Source organism: Anomaloglossus baeobatrachus, chromosome 2, assembly GCF_048569485.1.
Source record: "Anomaloglossus baeobatrachus isolate aAnoBae1 chromosome 2, aAnoBae1.hap1, whole genome shotgun sequence".
NCBI classification, from domain to species: Eukaryota; Metazoa; Chordata; class Amphibia; order Anura; family Aromobatidae; genus Anomaloglossus; species Anomaloglossus baeobatrachus.
In genome coordinates this window covers 521,656,469-521,680,536 of record NC_134354.1, presented here as the reverse complement: position 1 = coordinate 521,680,536, position 24,068 = coordinate 521,656,469, and the positions used below count along the sequence as shown (strand labels likewise).

At 48.6% G+C, this 24,068-nt stretch overlaps 1 protein-coding gene across 1 annotated transcript in view; it reads right to left on the bottom strand.

Moving 5' to 3' along the window:
* CIP2A (cellular inhibitor of PP2A) overlaps positions 1 to 24,068 on the bottom strand; it is a 112,924-nt gene that overhangs the window by 41,566 nt on the left and 47,290 nt on the right. Inside the window, exons 7-9 of the mRNA XM_075336572.1 lie at positions 18,264 to 18,409; positions 11,983 to 12,058; positions 927 to 1,151 (exon numbers count right to left, since the gene is read on the bottom strand). Coding sequence (XP_075192687.1) covers positions 927 to 1,151; positions 11,983 to 12,058; positions 18,264 to 18,409 — 447 coding nt within the window. The remainder of the gene's footprint in view (positions 1 to 926; positions 1,152 to 11,982; positions 12,059 to 18,263; positions 18,410 to 24,068) is intronic.

The window sequence follows — 24,068 nt, the reverse complement described above, 5'->3', positions numbered from 1 at the left end:
ACAAAAAGTACAGAAACCTTCCTAGAATGCAGCCCACGAGCTGCAGAGGGGGAAACGTTTAGGTTGAAAGCCAAATTCCTGATGACAGGTTCCCTTTAAGTGATTAACGGACTCTGCCCATGTAAGCAATATTATACTTCATGTTCACTTTAGTAGGTTGTAACCACAAATAAGATTAATTACAACACTAATGCAACAAAAGGCAAACCTAATGTTTAAGTTGCAAGAAACCCCTTTAAGATGTGAATAGTCAATCCCTGCTTATTTTACCATTTCTGAAAAGAATCTTTTTTTATATACTTATCCTAGTAATTGTAGTATAGTAAATGTTAATACAAAAGGGCAGCTATAGTAACAGACCATCAAAAAGTATTGCATTTGAGGTTGTTTTACTTTTTTTGTTCATCATCCTTACTAGCATATATCAGAAAAAAAAGTAAGTTTAGGATCATGGTGCCCTTATTTTGTGTAAGAAAGGCAGTTAAATGTATTTTCACTTTAGGCTTTTGACTACAAGGCTTTTCACTACATTTGGTCGGTTTCATCACTTTTTATCATAAGCAAAAAAGCATAGACATGCTAACAACCCCATAGACTATTACATAGGCTTTACTTATATGTAAATTGTTGCAGCGACTGTGTTTAATCTGCCACCCTTTGTGGTGCGGCTCCTTATCCCCCCAATATCTGAATATGTGGTAGCCAGTAGCCTATGTATAATGAACCTTTTTATTGTTGTTAAATAATAATACATTTTCAACTTTTCGAATACTTAAAATATGTGATTCCTGAGTATATCTTTCTAGGTTATAGTGATGGGTACGTGTTCTGTCCATGAAGGACACAAATAAAACATGCACATGAAAACATGTGAATGAGGCCCAACTCTGCAACTACAAAAAGGAAACAAAAAAGTAGAAATTTACTGCGAAAACTTCCTTGAAGAGCTCCATTGCCAATACTGCACAGTTCTGAGGGGCTTCCAAGGCTTGGCTTGACCAATGCACAAGAGCCACGGCCGGCTCAGATTTTGTTCGTGGCCCAAGTCTCCCATTCCCGGTTGTAGGAATGTTGGACGGTTCTAGGATAGTCTGTCGCAGCATGTGGCGTAACCTAGTGACCGAGCAGAAGGCCAGCAACAATTCTAACACCTGAAAAATACAAAGTGCACATGAATAAAGGATGAGAAATATAGAGTCTTGCATCTTGGATCATGCATCCAGAAAGCAGTGAGATAGTATATTAAAAAAAAAAAAAAAAAAAAAGGCCTGCTTCAGTACTGTGTATTATTATGGGGTCAGTATCTGCCAACACCAATGTTTAGTTTTCTGATAGAGCTCTATTATATGTCATTACACCATTACACCTAAGATTTAGATTGGTTATATACAGTATGTGGCAAATGGAAGCTCATTTAGAAATGAACATGCAAACCACAGTGTCTCTGGCAATCTCTGATGAGAAAATTTAGCTTTAGGAGTGTTAGTCTAAATCCGGCCAATACACGAGAGCTGATGGCGGAACAGTTATGTCAACACGCCGAATATTAATTTGGCACTTGACTGCTCAATATATAGTGGGATCAGCCGAGCCTTTCACAGTGGCCAATCTGCCCTGAAAAAAATAAAAATTAGCAGCCTTAAAGGGAACCTGTCATCAGAAATTTCGCACAAAACCTAAAAGATTCCCCCTCTGCAGCTCCTGGGCTGCATTCTAGAAAGGTCCCTGTTATTATTGTGCCCCATGTGAGACCAAAATAAAGCCTTTATAAAGTGCTACCTTTTTGTATGCAGCTTCTGTAAATGTGACACGGGGGCGGGCTCTCTGGCTTCCGTTATTCTGCCTCCTGGTCCTGTATGCCGCCCCCCATCGCTCCTTTCCATAGCTGATGCACCGCCCACTGCTCCAGCCATCCCCGCGCATGCCCAGTGCCAGTCTCACAGGACTGAGCAGTGTGACCGCTGGTGACGTGTGCGCAGGCAAGTGATTATGGGCGGGACTGTGACTTAGCAAGTACCCGCCCATAATCTCGTGAGCGCGCAAACCTCTCCAGCGGTCACACTGAGCTCAGTGTAGATGCTAGACTGTATGGGCTGCTTCCAGGGATGACGTCCCTTTGTCACGTGATAGGGGCGTGTTCAAAAATACTATCACGTGACAAAAGGGACGTCATCCCTGGAAGCAGCCCCATACAGTCTAGCATCTACACTGAGCTCAGTGTGACCGCTGGAGAGGTTTGCGCGCTCACGAGATTATGGGCGGGTACTTGCTGATAACAGTCACAGTCCCGCCCATAATCACTTTCCTGCGCACACGTCACCAGGCGGTCACACTGCTCAGTCCTGTGAGACTGGCACTGGGCTTGCGCGGGGATGGCTGGAGCAGTGGGCGGTGCATCAGATATGGAAAGGAGCGTTGGGGGCGGCATACAGGACCAGGAGGCAGAATAACGGACGCCAGAGAGCCCGCCCCCGTGTCCCATTTACAGAAGCTGCATACAAAAAGGTAGCACTTTATAAAGGCTTTATTTTGGTCTCACATGGGGCACAATAATAACAGGGACCTTCCTAGAATGCAGCCCAGGAGCTGCAGAGGGGGAATCTTTTAGCTTTTGGGCGAAATTTCTGATGACAGGTTCCCTTTAAGGCACGCACGCTCTGAAAGATTACGGCACCTGTGGTAAAAACTGCAGCACACTGCACCCGAAAACCGCATGCGGTTTTACCGCGGTTTGCCCGCAGTATTGCCACGGTTTTTTCTGCGGATTACCTGTGTTTTTATGCCTTCAATGCAATAAAGCACATTTAAGAAAAAAAAAAAATACATGGTGTCATTTCCTTCTTAGATAGGTAGATAGATAGATAGATAGCTAATGGATAGATATATACCATATTTTTCAGATTATAAGGGGCGGCACGGTGGCTCAGTGGTTAGCACTGTAGCCTTGCAGCGCTGGGGTCCTGGGTTCAATCCCCCAAGGACAACATCTGCAAGGAGTTTGTATGTTCTCCCCCGTGTTTGCGTGGGTTTCCTCCGGGTATTCCGGTTTCCTCCCACACTTGAAAGACATACAGATAGGGACTCTAGATTGTGAGCCCCAATGGGGACAGTATGCCAATGTATGTAAAGCGCTGTGGAATTAATAGTGCTATATAAATGAATAAAATTATTATTAATTATTATTATTTATAAGACGCACTTTTCCTCCCAAAAATTTGGGAGGAAAATGGGTGGTGCGCCTTAAAATCCGAATATAGCTTTACCTGGGGGTCCTGTCTGTGCGGCGATTGGTGGGCTGCGTGGAAGCGGCGGGTACCTGTGCTTGCGTGCGGTGGCAGCCGGGTACCTGTGGCTGCGTGCGGGTGGCAGCCGGGTGCCTGTGCGTGGGAGGCAGCCGGGACCGACAGGCACCCGGCTGCCTCCCGCACACAGCCACAGGTACCCCGGCATGCCACCCGCACGCACGCAAGCACAGGTACCCGGCCGCTTACACGCAGGGTGGGAAGGGCAGCCTGCTGGCTGACACTCTGTGTGAGGGGCGGGCGGCTGTGCAGCAAGTTACCAGTTTGTCCGCGGTCCCAGTCTCAAATGATGGCGCCGGGAGCGGGCGCGTGCGCAGATTGAGCTCTTGGAAGAGAGCTTCATTTGCGCACGTGCAGCTCCGGGAGTCAGCGCGTGCGCAGATGGAGTCCTTGGATGAGAGCTTTATCTGCGCACGTGCCGTTCCAGGCGCCATCATTTGAACTGGGACCGCGGACACTGGGACAATCAATGCACCGGCCTGCTGCATGACTCACCCGCTGCCACCACCACGGACCCCGCGGCTCCGGCCACCAGCGCGCCGGCCACCACGGACACCACCGTGCCTGCCAGCACAACCTCTGCCTCCTGTGGCCCCGCTTCACCACCACTGCTGCCCCCCTCCAGTAAGAGAAACACCGGAGTATAAGATGGAACCCCCTTTTTCACCTTTGTCTAAATTTGGGGTGCGTCTTATAAAGCGAAAAATACGGTAGATAGATGGCTAGATAGATAATGGTCGATAGATAATGGACAGAGGGATAGCTAGATAGATAGATAGATAGATATAGAGAGATAAGATAATGGCTAGATGGATGGATGAATGAAGGGATGGATGGATAGACAGACAGACAGATTCTGTATAGAAGATGGATAGGTTGACAGATATTACAGCTTTTATTTCTGATGTATGTGTTTCCCCCCCAAACAGTATTTGTGATACAGCAGTGACCCTGCGGGACCTTGGGAACAGTTGTCGCAGGGTCACTGCCGATCGGGTGACGTCACTCTATTATGGCTTGTGAGGCCCTGAAGTTCTCGAGAGCGGTAATGTGGCGACATCGCCGACCGTTGAGAAATGTCCTGGAGTTACCCCTGCAGCTTCATTCACGGAACGATGCTGCATTGAGTACTATGTCTCAGACGTCACTGGATCAGTATGCAAGCGTCATGGGATATCGTGTGGATTACGCCGGAAATGGGGGGGTATTTGGGGATTTTAATAAAGTGGTGTAAAGAGGGGGATTTTCTGTGTTTTATTTCAAATAAAGGATTTTTCGGTGTATGTGTTTATTTACGGTCAATACAGTTAGTGATGGCGTGTCATAGACGCTGCCATTACTAATCTTGGACTTCATGGCAGCTATGGGCTGCCATTAACTCCTTATTACTCCGATTGCCACCGCATCACGGCAATCGGGATGAGCCAGGTAGAGTCCCCGGGACCGTCGCATCTAATGGATGCGGCAATTTCGGGCGGCTGCTGGCTGATATTTTTAGGCTGTGGGGGCTCCCCATCCTGAGAATACCAGCCCCCCCAGCTGTGTGACTTTATCTTGGCTGGTATCAAAATTAGGGGGGGGGGGACCGCACACCCGTTTTTTTTAAAATTATTTATTTAACTGTACGATAAAGACCCGCCCACCGGCGACTGACTGGTTGCAGTGTCAGTGAGTGACAGCGGTCATTCAGCATGGGGGCATGTCTACCTGCAACCAATCACAGCCACCGGTGAGCAGGGAAGGCATGAATATGTATGAGCCTAATGAGCGGCGGCTCAGGAAGATGAAAGCAGTGTGAAGGCCGCCTGGTGATCTGTGAGTATGAAGCGCTTGCTCATACCCCTGTGCGCCTGATTCTGGTCACCATAGACTTTATATGGGGAGCAGTATCTGGCCAAACACCAGCCCTCCGACTGTACGTTGCGGTTTTCTGTGTGTCTGTGCATTATATACCATATTTTTTGGACTATAAGACGAACTTTTTTCCCCCAAATGTTGGTTGAAAGTGGGGGGGTGCGTCTTATGGTCTAAATATAGGGCTACGGCCAGGAAAGAGGGTGCTGCGGTGGAGCGGGTCATCGGCGGCACGAGCAGGCTATAGTCAAAGCGCCTGCCGTGGCCACGTAGGCCCGCTCATTACATGTGGTACGCTCATCCTCCCGCCTATCATCTCTCAGCGCTGAAGCCGGCGCTGACAGGTGGGCGGGATGATGGGCGGGGGGTGCGCACATTAATTAAAAGCCGGCCGTGATCACCCCTGGACAACTACAGCCTGGAGTGATCATGTGCGGCTGTATTCACTGCCCCCCCGCGCATCATCATCAGCGCGGGGGAGCAGTGAATAATTACGGTACATCTCAACGGCCACTTCCATGCAGCACCGAAATTTCCTCCAGTCTGCCGGTCCAGCTGACCTGTGTTAGAAAGCAGTGAGCACAGCGATGACGTCATCGCTGTGCGCGCCGCTAGTCACGCAGGTCAGCTGACCGGCAGACTGGAGTAGATTGCGATGCTGCAGGGAAGTGACCGGTGACGGCGCCGCCACAGACAGGGAGAGGAGCAATGCTGCATCGAGCGAGGAAAGGTGAGTATAAACGTTTATTTTTGTGTGTGATACAGGATATATAGCAGGTTGGGGGTATATAGCAGGATGGATGGCAGTATAAAGCAAATTGGGGGTATATAGCAGGATGGATGGCAGTATATAGCAGGTTGGGGATATATAGCAGGATGGATGGCAGTATATAGCAGGTTAGGGATATATAGCAGGATGGATGGCAGTATATAGCAGGTTGGGGGTATATAGCAGGATGGATGGCAGTATATAGCAGCTTAGGGGTATATAACAGGATGGATGGCAGTATATAGCAGGTTGGGGGTATATAGCAGGATAGATGCCAGTATGTAGCAGGTTGGGGGTATATAGCAGGATGGATGGCAGTATATAGCAGGTTAGGAGTATATAGCAGGATGGATGGCAGTATATAGCAGGTTGGGGGTATATAGCAGGATGGATGGCAGTATATAGCAGGATGATGGTATATAGCAGGATGATAGATAGATACATACATACATACATACATACATACATACATACATACAAGGCAGGAGGATCATTACCAGGCTGGGGTACCTTAGTAGAGAATTTGGGGATATTACCCCCATAAGTGTCAGCAGCAGATCCTTGACCACATTTTTTGCTTAAAATTTTATTTTTCTCCTCTAAAACCAGGGTGCGTCTTATGGTCCGGTGCATCTTATAGTCTGAAAAATACGGTATGTATGTGTCTTTGTGTGATAGATGTGTTTACTCTCTGCTCTATTTCCTCTTCCTCTCCTAGTCACATCACTTCATTGTAAAACGCAGGGTAGTGATGATCACTATGTACCGAAAAACGCGAAATACCGCGGGAATAACGCAATGAAACGCACATTATTTGCTACCTGTGTTATTCCCTGTGGTATTTCATGATTACATTATAGTCAATGGGGTAAAATACTGCAGGTACCTGCGGAAAAGAAGTGATATGCACATTCTTTTTGCTGCGGAAAATCCGCAGCAAAACCTGTTGGTGAAAAAAACGCAGTGTGCGCACAGCTTTTTTTTTTTTACCATAGGTTTTGCTGGGGAAGGACTGTAGCAAAATTATGAACATTTTCTGCAGCAAAACTGCAGAAAAAACGCGGAAATAAATGCAGCGTGTGCACAGGGTCTAAAGGAGTTTTCATCATAAGCCAAGTTAATTTCAATCAATAGATCTTGGAATAATAATAATTTCCACAATTGGATGTGTTTTATAAAATGTTCCTGTGCTGAGATATCTCGTATATGTGCCCCTGCTGTGTACTGTTTAATGGCTGTGTCTGACCGTACAGGGACATGGTCTGATCATACCACAGATCCTGGGCAGGGGAGGAAGCAAAAGAGTATACAGAAATTACAGCACAGGATCGCAAATAATTCTTTGAGGTAAAACATTCTTTAATAGGCAGGGAAACGTTTTACCTCCCAAAAAGAATCAGCTGTGATCCTGTCTTGTAATGTCTTTATACTATTTTTTATTTTATTTTTTTTTTTAGCTTCCTCCCCTGCCCCAGGAGCTGTGGTATGATCAGACCATGTACCTGTACAGTTAGACACGGCCGTTACACAGTACATACAGTAGCAGGAGCACATATACAAACTTACCGTATTTTTCGGACTATAAGACGCACCTGACCATAAGACGCACCCTGGTTTTAGAGCAGGAAAACAAAATTTTAAGCAAAAAATGGAGTCATGACACACTGTTATGGGGCGAGGATCTGCTGCTGACACTGTTATGGGGGTAATGTCCCCAAATTCTCTACTAAGATACCTCATCCTGGTAATGATCCTCAGGCCTTGTATATACAGTATATACCCCCAACCTGCTCATATACCCCCATCCTGCTCATATACCCCCATCCTGCTCATATACCCCCATCCTTGCTCATAATATACCCCCATCCTGCTATACACCCCCATGCTGGTATACGGCCCGCATCCTGTGGCACATAAAAAAAAAAATAAACGTTCATACTCACCTTACCTCACCTCACTCCCTGCAGCATTGCTCCTCCTCCCGTCTGTGTTAGCGGCAGCGCCGTTGAGTGGAGCAGTCCCCGTTCCCCTGCAGTACCGCGATCTCCTCCTGGCTGCCGCTGAGTGGAGCCGTCCCCGTTCCCCTGCAGCACCGCGATGTCCTCCTGGCTGCCGGTGGCTGCGTGTGGACACTGCGCACAGCGATGACGTCATCGCTGTGCGCACCGCTAGTCTCCACTCGGCGGCCGCCGGCACAGACAGGAGGACATCGCGGTGCTACAGGGGAACGGGGACGGCTCCACTCAGCGGCCGCCGGCAGCCAGGAGATTGCGGTACTGCAGGGGATTGGTGACAGGTGATTGACTGATTCACTGCACCCCACACTGATGATGATGCACGGGGGGCAGTGAATACAGCCGCACATGATCACTCCAGGCTGTAGTTGCCCGGGGTGATCATGTGGGCCGGCTGTTTATCCCTCGCCCATCATCCCGCCCACCTGTCAGCACTGAGAGATGATGGGCGGGATGATGGGCGTGCATATTAAATGAGCGGGTCCACGTGGTCACGGCAGGCGCTGCTACAGCCTGCTCATGCCCCCGATGACCCACTCCACCGCAGCACCCTCATGCCGCGCAGCCCTACATTCAGACATAAGACGCACCCCCCACTTTCCCCCAACATTTGGGGGAAAAAAAGTGCGTCTTATGGTCCGAAAAATACGGTATGTCAGCACAGGATATTTTTATAATACACATCTAATTGTGGAATTACTATTCCAAAGATTTATTGATTAAATTTAACTTTAAAATTAGCTTTGTTCGCAGGAAAACCCCCTTTAACCCCTTTACGACCTTTGACGGATCTATCCGTCATGGAGCGTGTCACGTTAAAGGGAACCTGTCATCAGAAATTTCGCCCAAAAGCTAAAAGATTCCCCCTCTGCAGCTCCTGTGCTGCATTCTAGGAAGGTCCCTGTTATTATTGTGCCCCATGTGAGACCAAAATAAAGCCTTTATAAAGTTCTACCTTTTTGTATGCAGCTTCTGTAAATCTGACACGGGGGCGGGCTCTCTGCCGTCCGTTATTCTGCCTCCTGGTCCTGTATGCCGCCCCCATCGCTCCTTTCCATATCTGATGCACCGCCCACTGCTCCAGCCATGCCCAGTGCCAGTCTCACAGGACTGAGCAGTGTGACCGCTGGTGACGTGTGCGCAGGCAAGTGATTATGGACGGGACTGTGACTGTTATCAGCAAGTACCCGGCCATAATCTCGTGAGCGCGCAAACCTCTCCAGCATTCACACTGAGCTCAGTGTAGATGCTAGACTGTATGGGCTGCTTCCAGGGATGACGTCCCTTTGTCATGTGATAGTATTTCGAACACGCCCCTATCACATGACAAAGGGACGTCATCCCTGGAAGCAGCCCATACAGTCTAGCATCTACACTGAGCTCAGTGTGAATGCTGGAGAGGTTTGCGCGCTCACGAGATTATGGCCGGGTACTTGCTGATAACAGTCACAGTCCCGTCCATAATCACTTGCCTGCGCACACGTCACCAGCGGTCACACTGCTCAGTCCTGTGAGACTGGCACTGGGCATGCGTGGGGATGGCTGGAGCAGTGGGCGGTGCATCAGATATGGAAAGGAGCGATGGGGGCGGCATACAGGACCAGGAGGCAGAATAACGGACGGCAGAGAGCCCGCCCCCGTGTCAGATTTACAGAAGCTGCATACAAAAAGGTAGAACTTTATAAAGGCTTTATTTTGGTCTCACATGGGGCACAATAATAACAGGGACCTTCCTAGAATGCAGCCCAGGAGCTGCAGAGGGGGAATCTTTTAGCTTTTGGGCGAAATTTCTGATGACAGGTTCCCTTTAAGACCCGCCCCCCTGCCGCGGGCAGGCGGCGGCGATCAGCACACAGATCAGCTGTTTCAACAGCTGACATGTGTGCCTGCATGTTGCGAGTGGAATCGCTTCCACTCAACATTTAACCCCTTAAATCTCGCTGCCAAAGTCTGGCAGCGAGATCTATATGCGCGCGACTATGAATTTTACTTACCGCCGCCCCCACCGGAAGTCACGTGCGTGATCACGTGACTTTCGGTGGTTGCCATGGTAGCACAGGGTCATGTGATGACGCCTGCAGCTATGACGTTTCACTTTCGTTTTCACCCGGCCCGGAGCCGAATGAAACAGGAAGTGACCGTATCTGCTGTTTACAGCTGTGTAGCTGTGATCAGCAGATAGATCAGAGTGATCGGATTGCTGATCGCTATAGCCCCCTAGGGGAACTAGTAAAATTTAAAAAAAAAAAAAAAGTAAAAAAAAAGTTTAAAAAAACAAAACAAAAACAAAACTTAAAAGTTCAAATTCACCCCATTGAAAATTAAAGGGTTAAAAAAAAATTAAAAATAAATATACACATATTTGGTATTGCCGCGTTCAGAAATGCCCGATCAATCAAAATATAAAATCAATTAATCTGATTGGTAAACGGCGTAGTGGCAAAAAAATTCCAAACGCCAAAATTACGTTTTTTGGTTGCCGCATGTTTTACGCAAAATGCAATAACAGGCGATCAAAACGTAGCATCTGCGCAAAAATTTTACGATTAAAAAGGTCAGCTCGAGACGCAAAAAATAAGCCGTCACTGAGCCATAGATCCAGAAAAATGAGAATGCTACGTGTTTCGGAAAATGGCGCAAAACGTGCGCCACTTTTATTGGACAAACTTGTGAATTTTTTTTATCCCCTTAGATACAAGTAAAACTATACATGTTTGGTGTCTACAAACTCGCACCGACCTGAGGCATCATACCCACACATTAGTTTTACCATATAGTGAACACTATTGTGCGATCACACTTTTTTTGCAGTTTTTCCACACTTGGAATTTTTTTGCTGTTTTTCAGTACACTATATGGTAAAACTTATGGTTTCATTTAAAAGTACAACTCGTCCCGCAAAAAACAAGCCCTCATATGGCAAGATTGACAAAAAAAAAAAAAAGTTACGGCTCTTGAATAAAGGGGAGCAAAAAACAAAAACGCAAAAACGGAAAGTGCCTGGGGGCTGAAGGGGTTAAAGAACGTTATCCAAGATCTCAAACTACAGTGAAGGCTTGGATAAATAAAACTGTTAGGGTATGTTCCCACAATCACTTATAGCAGCATTTTAAACAGTGTTTTGCTGCGCTGTACAGTAGAAGCATGGTGGATGGGACTTAAAGAAATCTCTTGCCCCACTGTCCTGGTTTTCTCCGCAACGTAAATGGACCTGCAGCACAGCTTTCCATGCCGCTGCATGTCAATTTATGTTGTAAATACGAGAGTGTTCTCAGCAAGGAGAATACAGACAAAGTCCGCAGCGGCCCAAACCCTGATCATGGGCACGGGTCGCTGCAGTCGAAGGCAAAGAGTACTCGTGGCCCTGCAAGTGAGGACATGCTGCATCCAAGAGTTAGTGTGTTCTGATTGTGTGCACCCCCTTAGGGTTAATTCAAACGTCCGATTTTTTGACATATGAGAAAAAAAAGACAGACCGATTTTTCTGATTGGAGTGTCCTCTTTTATTCTTGTACATGGATAAGACAAAACAAGTTTCTTCAATTTCTCCATTCTGACAGTCTGTGAAAATCGGACAACGCTCTGATGTCGTCCGAATGCGGTTCCATTTTTTCATGTACCCATTCGCTTGCATTTGTAATTCGATCCGACCCTCACATCAAAATCGGTCAAGTTTCTGCGATTTTTTGCGGATCTCATGCTCAGCGAAAATTCATGGACATGTGAATGACCCCATAGATTATCACAAATACAAGTTCTGTAAGTGAAATCCATAGATAGAACCCATATGTGAACGTCAGACATATGACTAAACCCTTAGTCAGAAATGACAGTTTCCATGACAAGCCAATTGGAATTGGGGAAATCATCTTCTATTTTAAGAGTTCTAGACAACAGAGATTACCCCTAATGAATATTCATGAATTATACGTGACATTCAAGGTGATCAATAGTAGTTTACAGTAAAAAAATAAAAAAAATGCTCATTTAATATATAAATAGGCTTTCATGGTGTTACTTTACATATTAAGATGGAGAATACCTTCAAAGCTGAATCAGGATCTTTGCCATGTAGGAGGCCCAAAACTTGAATAAGACATGAATTAAAGTGTTCATATCTATAGTAAAACAGGGATGTGGACTTATTATATGGACACGTTACAGCACAATAAAAGGTAAAAAAGATACAAGAACTTATACTTTTCCACAATATGGTGGAGGCTAAGAAGGGAATTTTGTTTACTTACCGTAAATTCCTTTTCTTCTAGCTCCTATTGGGAGACCCAGACAATTGGGTGTATAGCTTCTGCCTCCGGAGGCCACACAAAGTATTACACTTTAAAAAGTGTAACCCCTCCCCTCTGCCTATACACCCTCCCGTGCATCACGGGCTCCTCAGTTTTGGTGCAAAAGCAGGAAGGAGGAAACTTATAAATTGGTCTAAGGTAAATTCAATCCGAAGGATGTTCGGAGAACTGAAAACCATGAACCAAAAGAACAATTCAACATGAACAACATGTGTACACAAAAGAACAAACAGCCCGAATGGAACAGGGGCGGGTGCTGGGTCTCCCAATAGGAGCTAGAAGAAAAGGAATTTACGGTAAGTAAACAAAATTCCCTTCTTCTTTGTCGCTCCATTGGGAGACCCAGACAATTGGGATGTCCAAAAGCAGTCCCTGGGTGGGTAAAAGAATACCTCGATAAAAAAGAGCCGAAAACGACCCCCTCTTACAGGTGGGCAACCGCCGCCTGAAGGACTCGCCTACCTAAACTGGCGTCTGCCGAAGCATAGGTATGCACCTGATAGTGTTTCGTGAAAGTGTGCAGACTAGACCAGGTAGCTGCCTGACACACCTGTTGAGCCGTAGCCCGGTGCCCGCAATGCCCAGGACGCACCCACGGCTCTGGTAGAATGGGCTTTCAGCCCCAAAGGAAGCGGAAGCCCAGAAGAACGGTAGGCTTCAAGAATCGGTTCCTTGATCCACCGAGCCAAGGTTGACTTGGAAGCCTGCGAACCCTTACGCTGGCCAGCGACAAGGACAAAGAGCGCATCTGAACGGCGCAGGGGCGCCGTGCGAGGCACGTAGAGCCGGAGTGCTCTCACCAGATCCAAAGAGTGCAAATCCTTTTCACATTGGTGAGTTGGATTAGGGCAAAATGAAGGTAAGGAGATATCCTGATTGAGATGAAAAGGAGATACCACCTTAGGGAGAAATTCCGGAACAGGACGCAGAACCACCTTATCCTGGTGAAAAACCAGGAAGGGGGCTTTGCATGACAGCGCTGCCAGCTCCGACACTCTACGGAGTGATGTAACTGCCACTAGAAATGCCACCTTCTGCGAAAGACGTGATAAAGAGACATCCCGCAGCGGCTCGAAAGGTGGTTTCTGAAGAGCCGTTAGCACCCTGTTAAGGTCCCAGGGTTCCAGCGGACGCTTATAAGGTGGGACTATGTGGCAAACTCCCTGCAGGAACGTGCGGACCTGCGGAAGCCTGGCTAGACGCTTTTGAAAAAATACGGATAGCGCCGATACTTGTCCCTTGAGAGAGCCGAGAGACAAACCCTTGTCCATTCCGGATTGGAGGAATGAAAGGAAAGTGGGTAAGGCAAAGGGCCAGGGAGTAAAACCATTATCAGAGCACCAGGATAAGAAGATCCTCCAAGACCTGTGATAGATCTTGGCGGACGTTGGTTTCCTGGCCTGTCTCATGGTGGCAATGACATCTTGAGATAACCCTGAGGACGCTAGGAGCCAGGACTCAATGGCCACAATGTCAGGTTGATGGCCACAGAATTCAGATGAAAAAACGGCCCTTGTGACAGCAAGTCTGGGCGGTCTGGGAGCGCCCACGGTTGACCCACCGTGAGATGCCACAGATCCGGGTACCACGACCGCCTCGGCCAATCTGGGGCGACGAGAATGGCGCGACGACAGTCGGACCTGATTTTGCGCAGCACTCTAGGCAGCATCGCCAGAGGAGGAAATACATAAGGCAGTCGAAACTGCGACCAATCCTGAACTAAAGCGTCCGCCGCCAGAGCTCTGTGATCCTGAGACCGAGCCATGAATGCCGGGACTTTGTTGTTGTGCCGTGACGCCATGAGATCGACGTCCGGCGTTCCCCAGCGGCGACAGATCTCTCGAAACACGTCTGGGTGAAGAGACCATTCCCCCGCGTCCATGCCCTGACGACTGAGAAAATCTGCTTCCCAGTTTTCTACGCCCGGGATGTGAACTGCGGAGATGGTGGAGGCCGTGGCTTCCACCCACTGCAGAATCCGTCGGACTTCCTGGAAGGCTTGACGACTGCGAGTGCCTCCTTGGTGGTTGATGTATGCGTCGGCAGTGGCGTTGTCCGACTGGATACGGATCTGCCTGCCCTCCAGCCACCGATGAAAAGCCAATAGGGCTAGATACACTGCCCTTATCTCCAGAATATTGATCTGAAGGGAAGACTATCGGAGTCCAGGTTCCCTGAGCCCTGTGGTGGAGAAAAAACGCCCCCCACCCTGACAGGCTCGCGTCCGTGGTGACCACAGCCCAGGTTGGGGGTAGGAAGGATTTTCCCTGCGACAGAGAGTTGGGAAGGAGCCACCACTGAAGTGACTTCTTGGTTGCAAGGGAAAGAGACGTTCCTGTCGAGGGAAGTCGACCTCCTGTCCCATTTGCGGAGAATGTCCCACTGGAGTGGCCGCAGATGGAATTGCGCGAAGGGCACTGCCTCCATCGCTGCCACCATCTTCCCCAGGAAGTGCATGAGACGTCTCAAGGGGTGTGACTGACCCCGAAGAAGAGATTGCACCCCTGCCTGCAGAGAAAGCTGTTTGTCCAGCGGTAGCATGACTACCGCTGACTGAGTATGAAACTCCATCCCGAGGTAAGTCAGTGATTGGGTCGGTGTCAACTTGGATTTTGGGAAGTTGATGATCCACCCGAACTGCTGGAGAGTCGCCAGGGCGACGGCAAGGCTGTTTTGACACGCCATCTGAGAGGGTGCCCTGACCAGAAGATCGTCTAAGTAGGGAATCACCGAGTGGCCCTGAGAGTGTAGGACCGCCACAACAGATGCCATGACCTTGGTGAACACCCATGGGGCTGTCGCCAGGCCGAAAGGCAATGCCACGAATTGAAGGTGTTCGTCCCCGATGGCGAAACGCAAAAAGCGTTGATGTTCGGGTGCGATCGGCACATGGAGATAAGCATCCTTGATGTCGATCGATGCTAGGAAGTCTCCTTGTGACATCGACGCGATGACCGAGCGGAGAGATTCCATCTGAAACCGTCTGATGCTCACATGTCTGTTGAGTAGTTTGAGGTCCAGAACGGGACGGAACGAACCGTCCTTCTTTGGCACCACGAACAAGTTGGAGTAAAAGCTGCGACCATGTTCCTGGGGGGGAACAGGGATCAAAACTCCTTCTGTCTTCAGAGCGTCCACCGCCTGAAAAAGTGCATCGGTCCGCGCGGGGGGCGGAGAGCTTATGAAGAAACGAGTCGGGGGACGAGAGCTGAACTCTATCCTGTAACCGTGAGACAGAATGTCTCTCACCCATCGGTCTTGAACATGTGGCCACCAGGCGTCGCAAAAGCGGGAGAGCCTGCCACCGACCGAGGATGCGGTTCGGGGATGCCGAGAGTCATGAAGAGGCCGCCTTGGAGGCATTGCCTCCGGCGGGTTTTTGGGGGCGTGGCTTAGCCCGCCACGCATAGGAGTTCCTCTGGCCTTTCTCCGGCCTGTTGGACGAAGAGGATTGGGGCTTGGCGGAGGAACGAAAGGACCGAAACCTCGATTGTTTGTATTTTCCGTTGCTGAGGTCTCTTAGGTTTGGACTGGGGTAAGGAGGAGTCCTTTCCCTTGGATTCCTCAATAATCTCATCCAATCGTTCGCCAAACAATCGGTCGCCAGAAAACGGCAAACCGGTTAAGAACCTCTTGGAAGCAGAGTCTGCCTTCCATTCGCGCAGCCACATGGCCCTGCGGACTGCCACAGAATTAGCGGATGCCACCGCTGTACGGCTAGCAGAGTCTAGAACTGCGTTCATGGCGTAGGAAGAAAAAGCTGACGCCTGAGAAGTCAAAGACGCAACCTGCGGAGCAGAATTACCTGTGACCGCATTAATCTCAGCCAGACAAGCTGAGATAGCTTGGAGTGCCCACACGGCTGCAAAGGCGGGGGCAAAAGACACGCCCGAGGCCTCATAGATGGATTTCACCAGGAGCTCTATCTGCCTATCAGTGGCATCTTTTAGCGATGAGCCATCTGCAACAGATACCACAGATCTAGCCGCCAATCTAGAGACTGGAGGATCCACTTTGGGACATTGAGCCCAACCCTTAACAACGTCAGAGGGGAAGGGGTAACGTGTGTCAGTAAGGCGCTTAGTAAAGCGCTTGTCCGGAACCGCTCTGGGCTTCTGGACAGCATCTCTGAAGTTAGAGTGATCAAAAAACGCACTCCGTGTACGTTTAGGGAACCGAAACTGGTGTTTCTCCTGCTGAGAAGTCGACTCCTCTACAGGTGGCGGCGGGGGAGATATATCTAACACCTGGTTGATGGACGAGATAAGGTCATTTACTATGGCGTCCCCTTCAGGTGTATCAAGATTGAGAGCAACGTCAGGGTCAGAGCCCTGAGCTGCGACGTCCGCCTCGTCCTCCAGAGAGTCCTCAAGCTGGGAACCCGAGCAGCGTGAAGAAGTCGGGGAAGATTCCCAGCGAGCCCGCTTAGCCCGTCTGGGACTGTGGTCCGGGCAGGAGTCCTCCACGTGAGACCTAGGACCCCCCCTGGGAGCGCGCTGCGGCGCGGACAGAGAGGGGCCTAGAGGGGACGATCCAACAGGGCCCGGGGCCTGTGTAAGGACCGGTCTGGACTGCAAAGCTTCAAGCAGCTTGGCAGACCATTTGTCCATAGACTGAGCCATGGATTGTGAAAGTGACTCAGAGTTTCTTAGCAAAAACGGCAAACTCTGTCCCTGCCGCCTGGACAGGGGGAGCAGGGGTGTCTACCTGAGCCGGGGGGCCCACTAGTGACCGAGGCTCCGGCTGAGCAAGCAAAACAGGGGTCGAGCATTGCTCACAGTGAGGGTAGGTGGAACCCGCAGGTAACATAGCCGCACAAGAGGTACAGGTCGCAAAATAACCCTGTGCCTTGGCACCCTTGCTCCTTGTGGACGACATGCTGTTGTCTCCTAGGAGAGTGATCACTGAGGGTATATGGGGAAAGGTATATAGCCCGACCGAACAGAAATATATATATCTATATAGTATCTATTCCGGCACCCTAAGGGGACCAGCACCGGGTGACCGGTGTGGCTTACCGACCGCTAAAAAGCGGAGCGTGTGTCCTCCAGATTCCCTGCCTTAGGTCTCCCAGAGTTGCAGAGCTCTTTCCTGGAAATCCTCCACCGGCAGAATGTCAAAAAAAAATGGCTGCCGGAGCTCTCTGGGGAGGAGTGGAGCCGTGGGCGGCGCTAGAAAAGTGCGGGAATCTGGGGTCCCCACAGTGATCAGTGAGGGGGGAGGAAACATACAGGATGCTCCGGCCCTCACATCCGACGTCAGGTCGGCCGTCCCGCCCTTACCCCTGACAGACAGGCCCGGGGGCGGGAGTTTTGCTACTAGGCCGCAATGAAGCCGGGGACTAAATTTAAGACCGCGGCCGACAAGCAGGCGCGGAAGTCCGCCGGTCTGCACAAATCAGCAGCTGCTGCAGCGTCCGGGATGAAGGCGCTCCATGCACAACCCCCATGGGGATACAGAGTACCTTAAAGATGCAGGGCCCGGTCCCTGAGGATAAATAGACTCCTGTCCGACAGATTCCCACAGGTGCTGCGGAGGGAGCACGGTCCCAGTAACTGGATGACCGGTCAGGATCCCACTTCTCCCAGAGCCGCTAAGGGATGGTGAAGGAAAACGGCATGAGGCTCCGGCCTTTGTACCCGCAATGGGTACCTCAACCTTAACAGCACCGCCGACGTAGTGGGGTGAGAAGGGAACATGCCGGGGGCCCACTTTTCTTCCAACCGATATAACTAAAATGAGAATGCATGAGTGGATGTGTGCCTCCTTCCACACAAAGCATAAAAACTGAGGAGCCCGTGATGCACGGGAGGGTGTATAGGCAGAGGGGAGGGGTTACACTTTTTAAAGTGTAATACTTTGTGTGGCCTCCGGAGGCAGAAGCTATACACCCAATTGTCTGGGTCTCCCAATGGAGCGACAAAGAAAGATATGGTTTTGACATGTGTGTATCTGACACAAACCTGTATAACTTAGATTCACTTATTACATATATGTGTGTGTGCGCAAGTCCTACCGTGATAAGTAATCGGCAACTTTTGGGTTCTTTAACAAGTCCATAAGGAGGTCCACGGAGTATTTCCTGGTTAAAGTGCCATCCCCATTTACAAGAATGTTAAATATTAACTGAAATGTTTGATGGATGTTTCTGGAATGAAAAAGCTAGAAGAAAAAAAAAAAAGCAAAAACAAAAACAGAAATTTCACAATGTAGGTAAGAGAAAAAACGTATCGTAAATCTTACAATTTTTAGAGTAGCGATAAAAGCACCGGTATACAGATAACGAGAGAGGGATGGGGCTGGAGAGACAAATACAACGAATGTGGATTTGAGAACATTTTCATATGGATGCATATAATGTAGGTCAAGGACCTGCTGGAGTATGGCCCCCTTTTTAATTTTATAGGTTTATTAATTTTTTTTTTATATATAAAATATTTTAATGAGCTTATTCACATTAAGCTAATGCTCTACACTGCCTACCAAAAAATTGGATGTATATGTTCTCCTCGGTGTATCAATTTACTTCAATAATGCACATTGAGGGCAGAGGATGCAACTTTGGACTCCACTTGATCAACTTTCTGGGGGTACGCATCATTTTTTTGCTGGCAACCATAGCTATGTTTACTAGGCAGCTATACCCCATGAAGAAAAGTTAAAAAAAAAAACAAAACTACTTTCTCACTGATGGCCTATCCTTAGGATAGTACAAAAAACTGATCTGCACATCCAACAAGTGTGAATAGGTGCTAGCTGAATGTAGGTCATCAACGTCTGATTGCTGGAGATGTGGGGTCTCGGACCCCAACCAATCAGCTGTTCTCTGTGCTGGCGGTGGCAGCAGGCAGCCAGGAATTCTCAGTTCTGGAGCTGCCCTGTCCTCGGATAGTGGCAGCGGTCGGGTAATGCACATCCTCCTCCTATTGATTAGAATGGGAGGCGGATGTGCAGTACGTGGCCTTGGTCGCTATCAGAAGATGGAGTGGCTCCGGAATTGAGAATTTCCAGCTGCCTGCTGCTACCACTGTCACGGAGAACAGCTGATCGGTGGGGTACGGGTGGGGTCGGACCCCAGCCAGACATTGATGACCTATCCTAAGGATAGCTCATCAATGTAAAGGTAGTGGACAACCCTTTTAATGCATTCACCAAAATGTAGCATTTTATCGCATCAATGATGCCTGTAGAGGTGTTACTGTGATCTGTGCATTAGCTTACCACATTTTCATGCCACACAGTTTATTGGTGAATATACAGTACATAAGCAATGCTCAGATGAGCGTTCAGTATCTTTGCACAATTGAATGCACTAATGCAATAATTGAACTGGACAATTAATGCGAACGATTTTCCACATGGACCTTAGGTCTGTGTGTGTAATGGGTGGGTGAGAGCGGAAATTATCGCAGCAAGCCTTGTCTTGTCCATTTGGTTGACAAGAGCAAAGGAGTTGCACGGTCAAGAACTTGGAACCCCATTGTCTGTCAAATGGACAAGATTACTAAACAAATTGGGATGATTTTCCACCATATACAGAGCACGTATCTCTGGACAAGTGTTCAAGAATGCACATGGCACAGTCAAGAGCTCAGTTTGTGGTGTTGGCGTGAGATCTTGCATGTGTGTAAGAACTCAGAATAAGGCCAGAGTCAGACGAGCGCATGAAAAATCGTCTGATTTTCATCCGTATTGTCCACATACCATCAGGGTGTCCATACTTTACACCCATCTGACATCCAGTTTTATACATCAACATTTTAACATGTACATGATCAAATACAGTTTCCTAAGTTAAAGGGAACATGTCTTTTTCTATTAAATAATGAAAATGATGAAGTGCAGAGAAAAGTCATCATTGTGGTGATTTGCTCAGCAACTGAGGCTTATGTGAAACTCCAATCAGTTATGGTCTTTATCTAGAAAGTACTCTCAGTTTTTCTAAAAACACTGTGAAGATGAAGTCAGCAGATGAATGGTGAGATGCTAAAGGCCACTTCAAGTAGAAGGGACAAATAAGCAGAAAATGGAGAGGTGCTTGACCTTGCTAGGACAGCTGTCTACAGCCAACACTTCATGGCACTGACGGAAGGTCAACAAGCCCAAGGAATAACACACTTCTGTGCTATCAGCCAGTGTGTGACAGTCTGAAGAGCTGCTGCATGAAAAGAAACAGATTGTATGCAATAGTCTTCATGTGCTACACTATAGCGGGAATATCTGAGTGTGTGAGAATAAGGAGCTCAGGTGACATATGAGATGAGGGTGTGGGGGCGTTCTACCCTACTCCCTGTAGATGGAGGCGCCTGTTCATACCTGTAAAGTTGAGAGGAGAATAGAGGATGCAGTTTTTATTACCAAAGGTTTGGGTTGGTGGGACAACTCTTACTAGCAATGCTCTATTCTCACAACAGGGTGATGGGGAGGTCAGAATTCAGCTCCGATCCCTGGCTTGCACATTTATTGCCTTCTTATGTTGCAGGACACTGATAGCACTGCACTTTTAAAGCTGGCTTACGGAACAGGATAAGATTGCTAAAGGTTAAACCTAAAATACTAATGAATGAAAATTATTTTTAATACTATAAAGTATTTTACGTTCCAACCTGGATTTGTGTAAATGTGTGAATAGGTACATTATTTACAAAAGATTATGTAGTCCCTAAATGAGACCACATAAAAATAGAATGCCAAGCAGTTCATATAATAAATCCAGCCTTGCAGAGCTGTAACGCAAGCAGTAGCTTTACACATCTAGATATGGCTATTAGGAAGAGGATATTAGACCTGAAATTATCCTATTTGCATACTAAATAGATTCACTTTTATTATAAAAGCCCATCACCGTATTTCACAATACAAATTGCATACATTATAAGACTGATTTCTTCAAGCTGATGAGACTGATGTACTTACTTTGATAGTACAAGCTAGAATATTTGTATAATCCATTCTGAAAGCCTAATTCAATCTCTCCAAAAGTAGCCTGATTGACAGCAGCTCCTCAGGGTCCCACCTTCTTGCTGATACTGAAATTTCACACGGTTCTGTACAAACTGTCCAGCAACCTGGGATGAGCAGGGGCTGAATATAGCTGGATAAAATGCTCATCCAAATATCAGGTTTATAGAACCATTCTGACAAGGATCTTCAAAATACAACAGTCTCATTAGGTCTAAGAGATCCAATTAGAAATGCACTATAAAATCTGTGACACAGCCACTTTAAGCTATAAATTTATGATTTTGTAAGCTTGTAAGGGTACTTTCACACTTGCGTTGAACGGTATCCGTTGCATTGCGTTGTGTAACGAATGCAACGGATGTGTTGCATATAGTGGCGCAACGGATGCTGCAAAACAACGCAATTCGTTTTGATTTTTTTTTTTTTTTTTTTTACAGTTTTATTACCAGCGGCAGACTATTGTAAACGATCAGCTGATCGCTCCCTGCAGCCGGCCGCCGGGTGATCAGCTGATCGCTCCCTGCAGCCGGCCGCCGGGTGATCAGCTGATCGCTCCCTGCAGCCGGCCGCCGGGTGATCAGCTGATCGCTCCCTGCAGCCGGCCGCCGGTCGCTCAGCTGAGCGCTGTCGCTTGCCGACGGCCGGGCGCTCAGCTGAATGTTCGGCCACCGCGAGCCAAAATAAAGTTTTTTTTTTTTTTTTTTTTTTTTAATCAAAAAGGGCATGCGCAGTGGAATCCAGAGGATTCCGCTGCTCAAAATAACGTTACATGCTGCGTTGCTCCCGCTGGGCGGAAGCAACGGAGCATCGCCCAGCGGAAGCAACGCAGGTCCTTTTGGTACAATCCGTCACCCATACAAGTCTATGGGAAACAGCGGAATCCGTTAACGGATTCCGCTGTTTTCCAAAAGGGCGGATTGTAACGGAAGGAAATAAACGCAAGTGTGAAAGTACCCTAAGCCAGCCACACTTAAAAATGACTGCTGTAAAGAACTGAAGAAAAATTGCAGAAGTCCTTAAAAGGGTTATCAGCATCTCCAAGATTCTATTACAATATGTAGCAGGTATAAGAATAATAAATAATAGCAAATACCTCCAAATAAAAATGTAATATAGTTCTCCTGCTTAGCTATGTCCCTTACCTCATATGCAGGTATTACAGTAGCTTAGGTAGCCATGGTTACAAAAACTAAAAATAGTGACAGTTACCGTGTTTCCCCGATAGTAAGACACCCCCGATAGTAAGACGTAGTGGGAGTTTTGGGGGGGGTCGGCTAATGTAAGACGTACCCCGAAAGTAAGACATAGTAAACGGAAAGAGTTATTGATTTATGTTATTTATTTTTTCTTCTTTACAGTACCGGCAGCCGACTATTGTGATTGCTATGCCGGCGGCCGGGCACTCAGCAGAGTGCCCCGACATGCCGGCGGCCGAGCGCTCAGCAGAGTGCCCCGACATGCCGGCGGCCGAGCGCTCAGCAGAGTGCCCCGACATGCCGGCGGCCGAGCGCTCAGCAGAGTGCCCCGACATGCCGGCGGCCGAGCGCTCAGCAGAGTGCCCCGACATGCCGGCGGCCGAGCGCTCAGCAGAGTGCCCCGACATGCCGGCGGCCGAGCGCTCAGCAGAGTGCCCCGACATGCCGGCGGCCGAGCGCTCAGCAGAGTGCCCTGACATGCCGGCGGCCGAGCGCTCAGCTAAGAGCTGTCAAACGCCGGCGGCCGAGCGCTCAGCTGAGTGCCCTGACATGCCGGCGGCCGAGCGCTCAGCTGACAGCTGTCAAATGCCGGCGGTCGGGCGCTCAGCTGACAGCTGTCACATGCCGGCGGCCGAGCGCTCAGCTGAGTGCCCTGACATGCCGGCGGCCGAGCGCTCAGCTGAGTGCCCTGACATGCCGGCGGCCGAGCGCTCAGCTGAGAGCTGTCAAATGCCGGCGGTCGGGCGCTCAGCTGACAGCTGTCACATGCCGGCGGTCGAGCGCTCAGCTGAGTGCCCTGACATGCCGGCGGCCGAGCGCTCAGCTGAGTGCCCTGACATGCCGGCGGCCGAGCGCTCAGCTGAGAGCTGTCACATGCCAGCGGTCGGGCGCTCAGCTGAACGTTCGGCCACCGAGAAATGTTGCAGTAATGTTGTTCGTGGTCCATCAGGACCATGGACAACATACAAAAACACGCAGCCTTCAGTGGCCTCATGTGCAGCCGCTGGTGGTTAAGTTTCCTTAACTTGCGGTACACTTAGGGCGTAATCGCGGCAAGTCCCCATACGGTACATTGCATGGAGACTTGCTGCGATTGCTGTGGGATTTTTTTCCAATATAAAACATACCCCGAAAGTAAGACATAGTGGGACTTTTGGGGGTAAAAAGAATGTAAGACACTGTCTTACTTTCGGGGAAAGACAGTAGTTAACTGCTCAGGTGATAACTATGGATCCCTAAGCTACTATAATGTCCTGCACATGAGGTAAGCACCATAGCTAATCAACAGAACTATACTATATTTGTTATTGGAGGTATTTGCTAATATTAAATAATTAATAATAATAAGAAAAAACCTTCTACATATTGAGTTAGGCTCTTGGAGTTGGGAATACCCTTTTAAAAGGGAACCTGCGACCAGATTTGGCAACTATAAACCGTGGCCACTACCAGTGGGCTCCTATATACAGCATTTTAGAATACTGTATATCAGAGCCCAGGCCACACTGTATAATATAAAAAACACTTTTATAATACTCACCAAAGGGGCGGTCTCATCCGATGGATGTCACTGCTCTCCCGTTCGGCGCCTCCTCTCTGTGGCGATTGCCGTCCTCCTTCTACCCAGCCCAATGTGCATGACGCATCCTACGTCATTCACA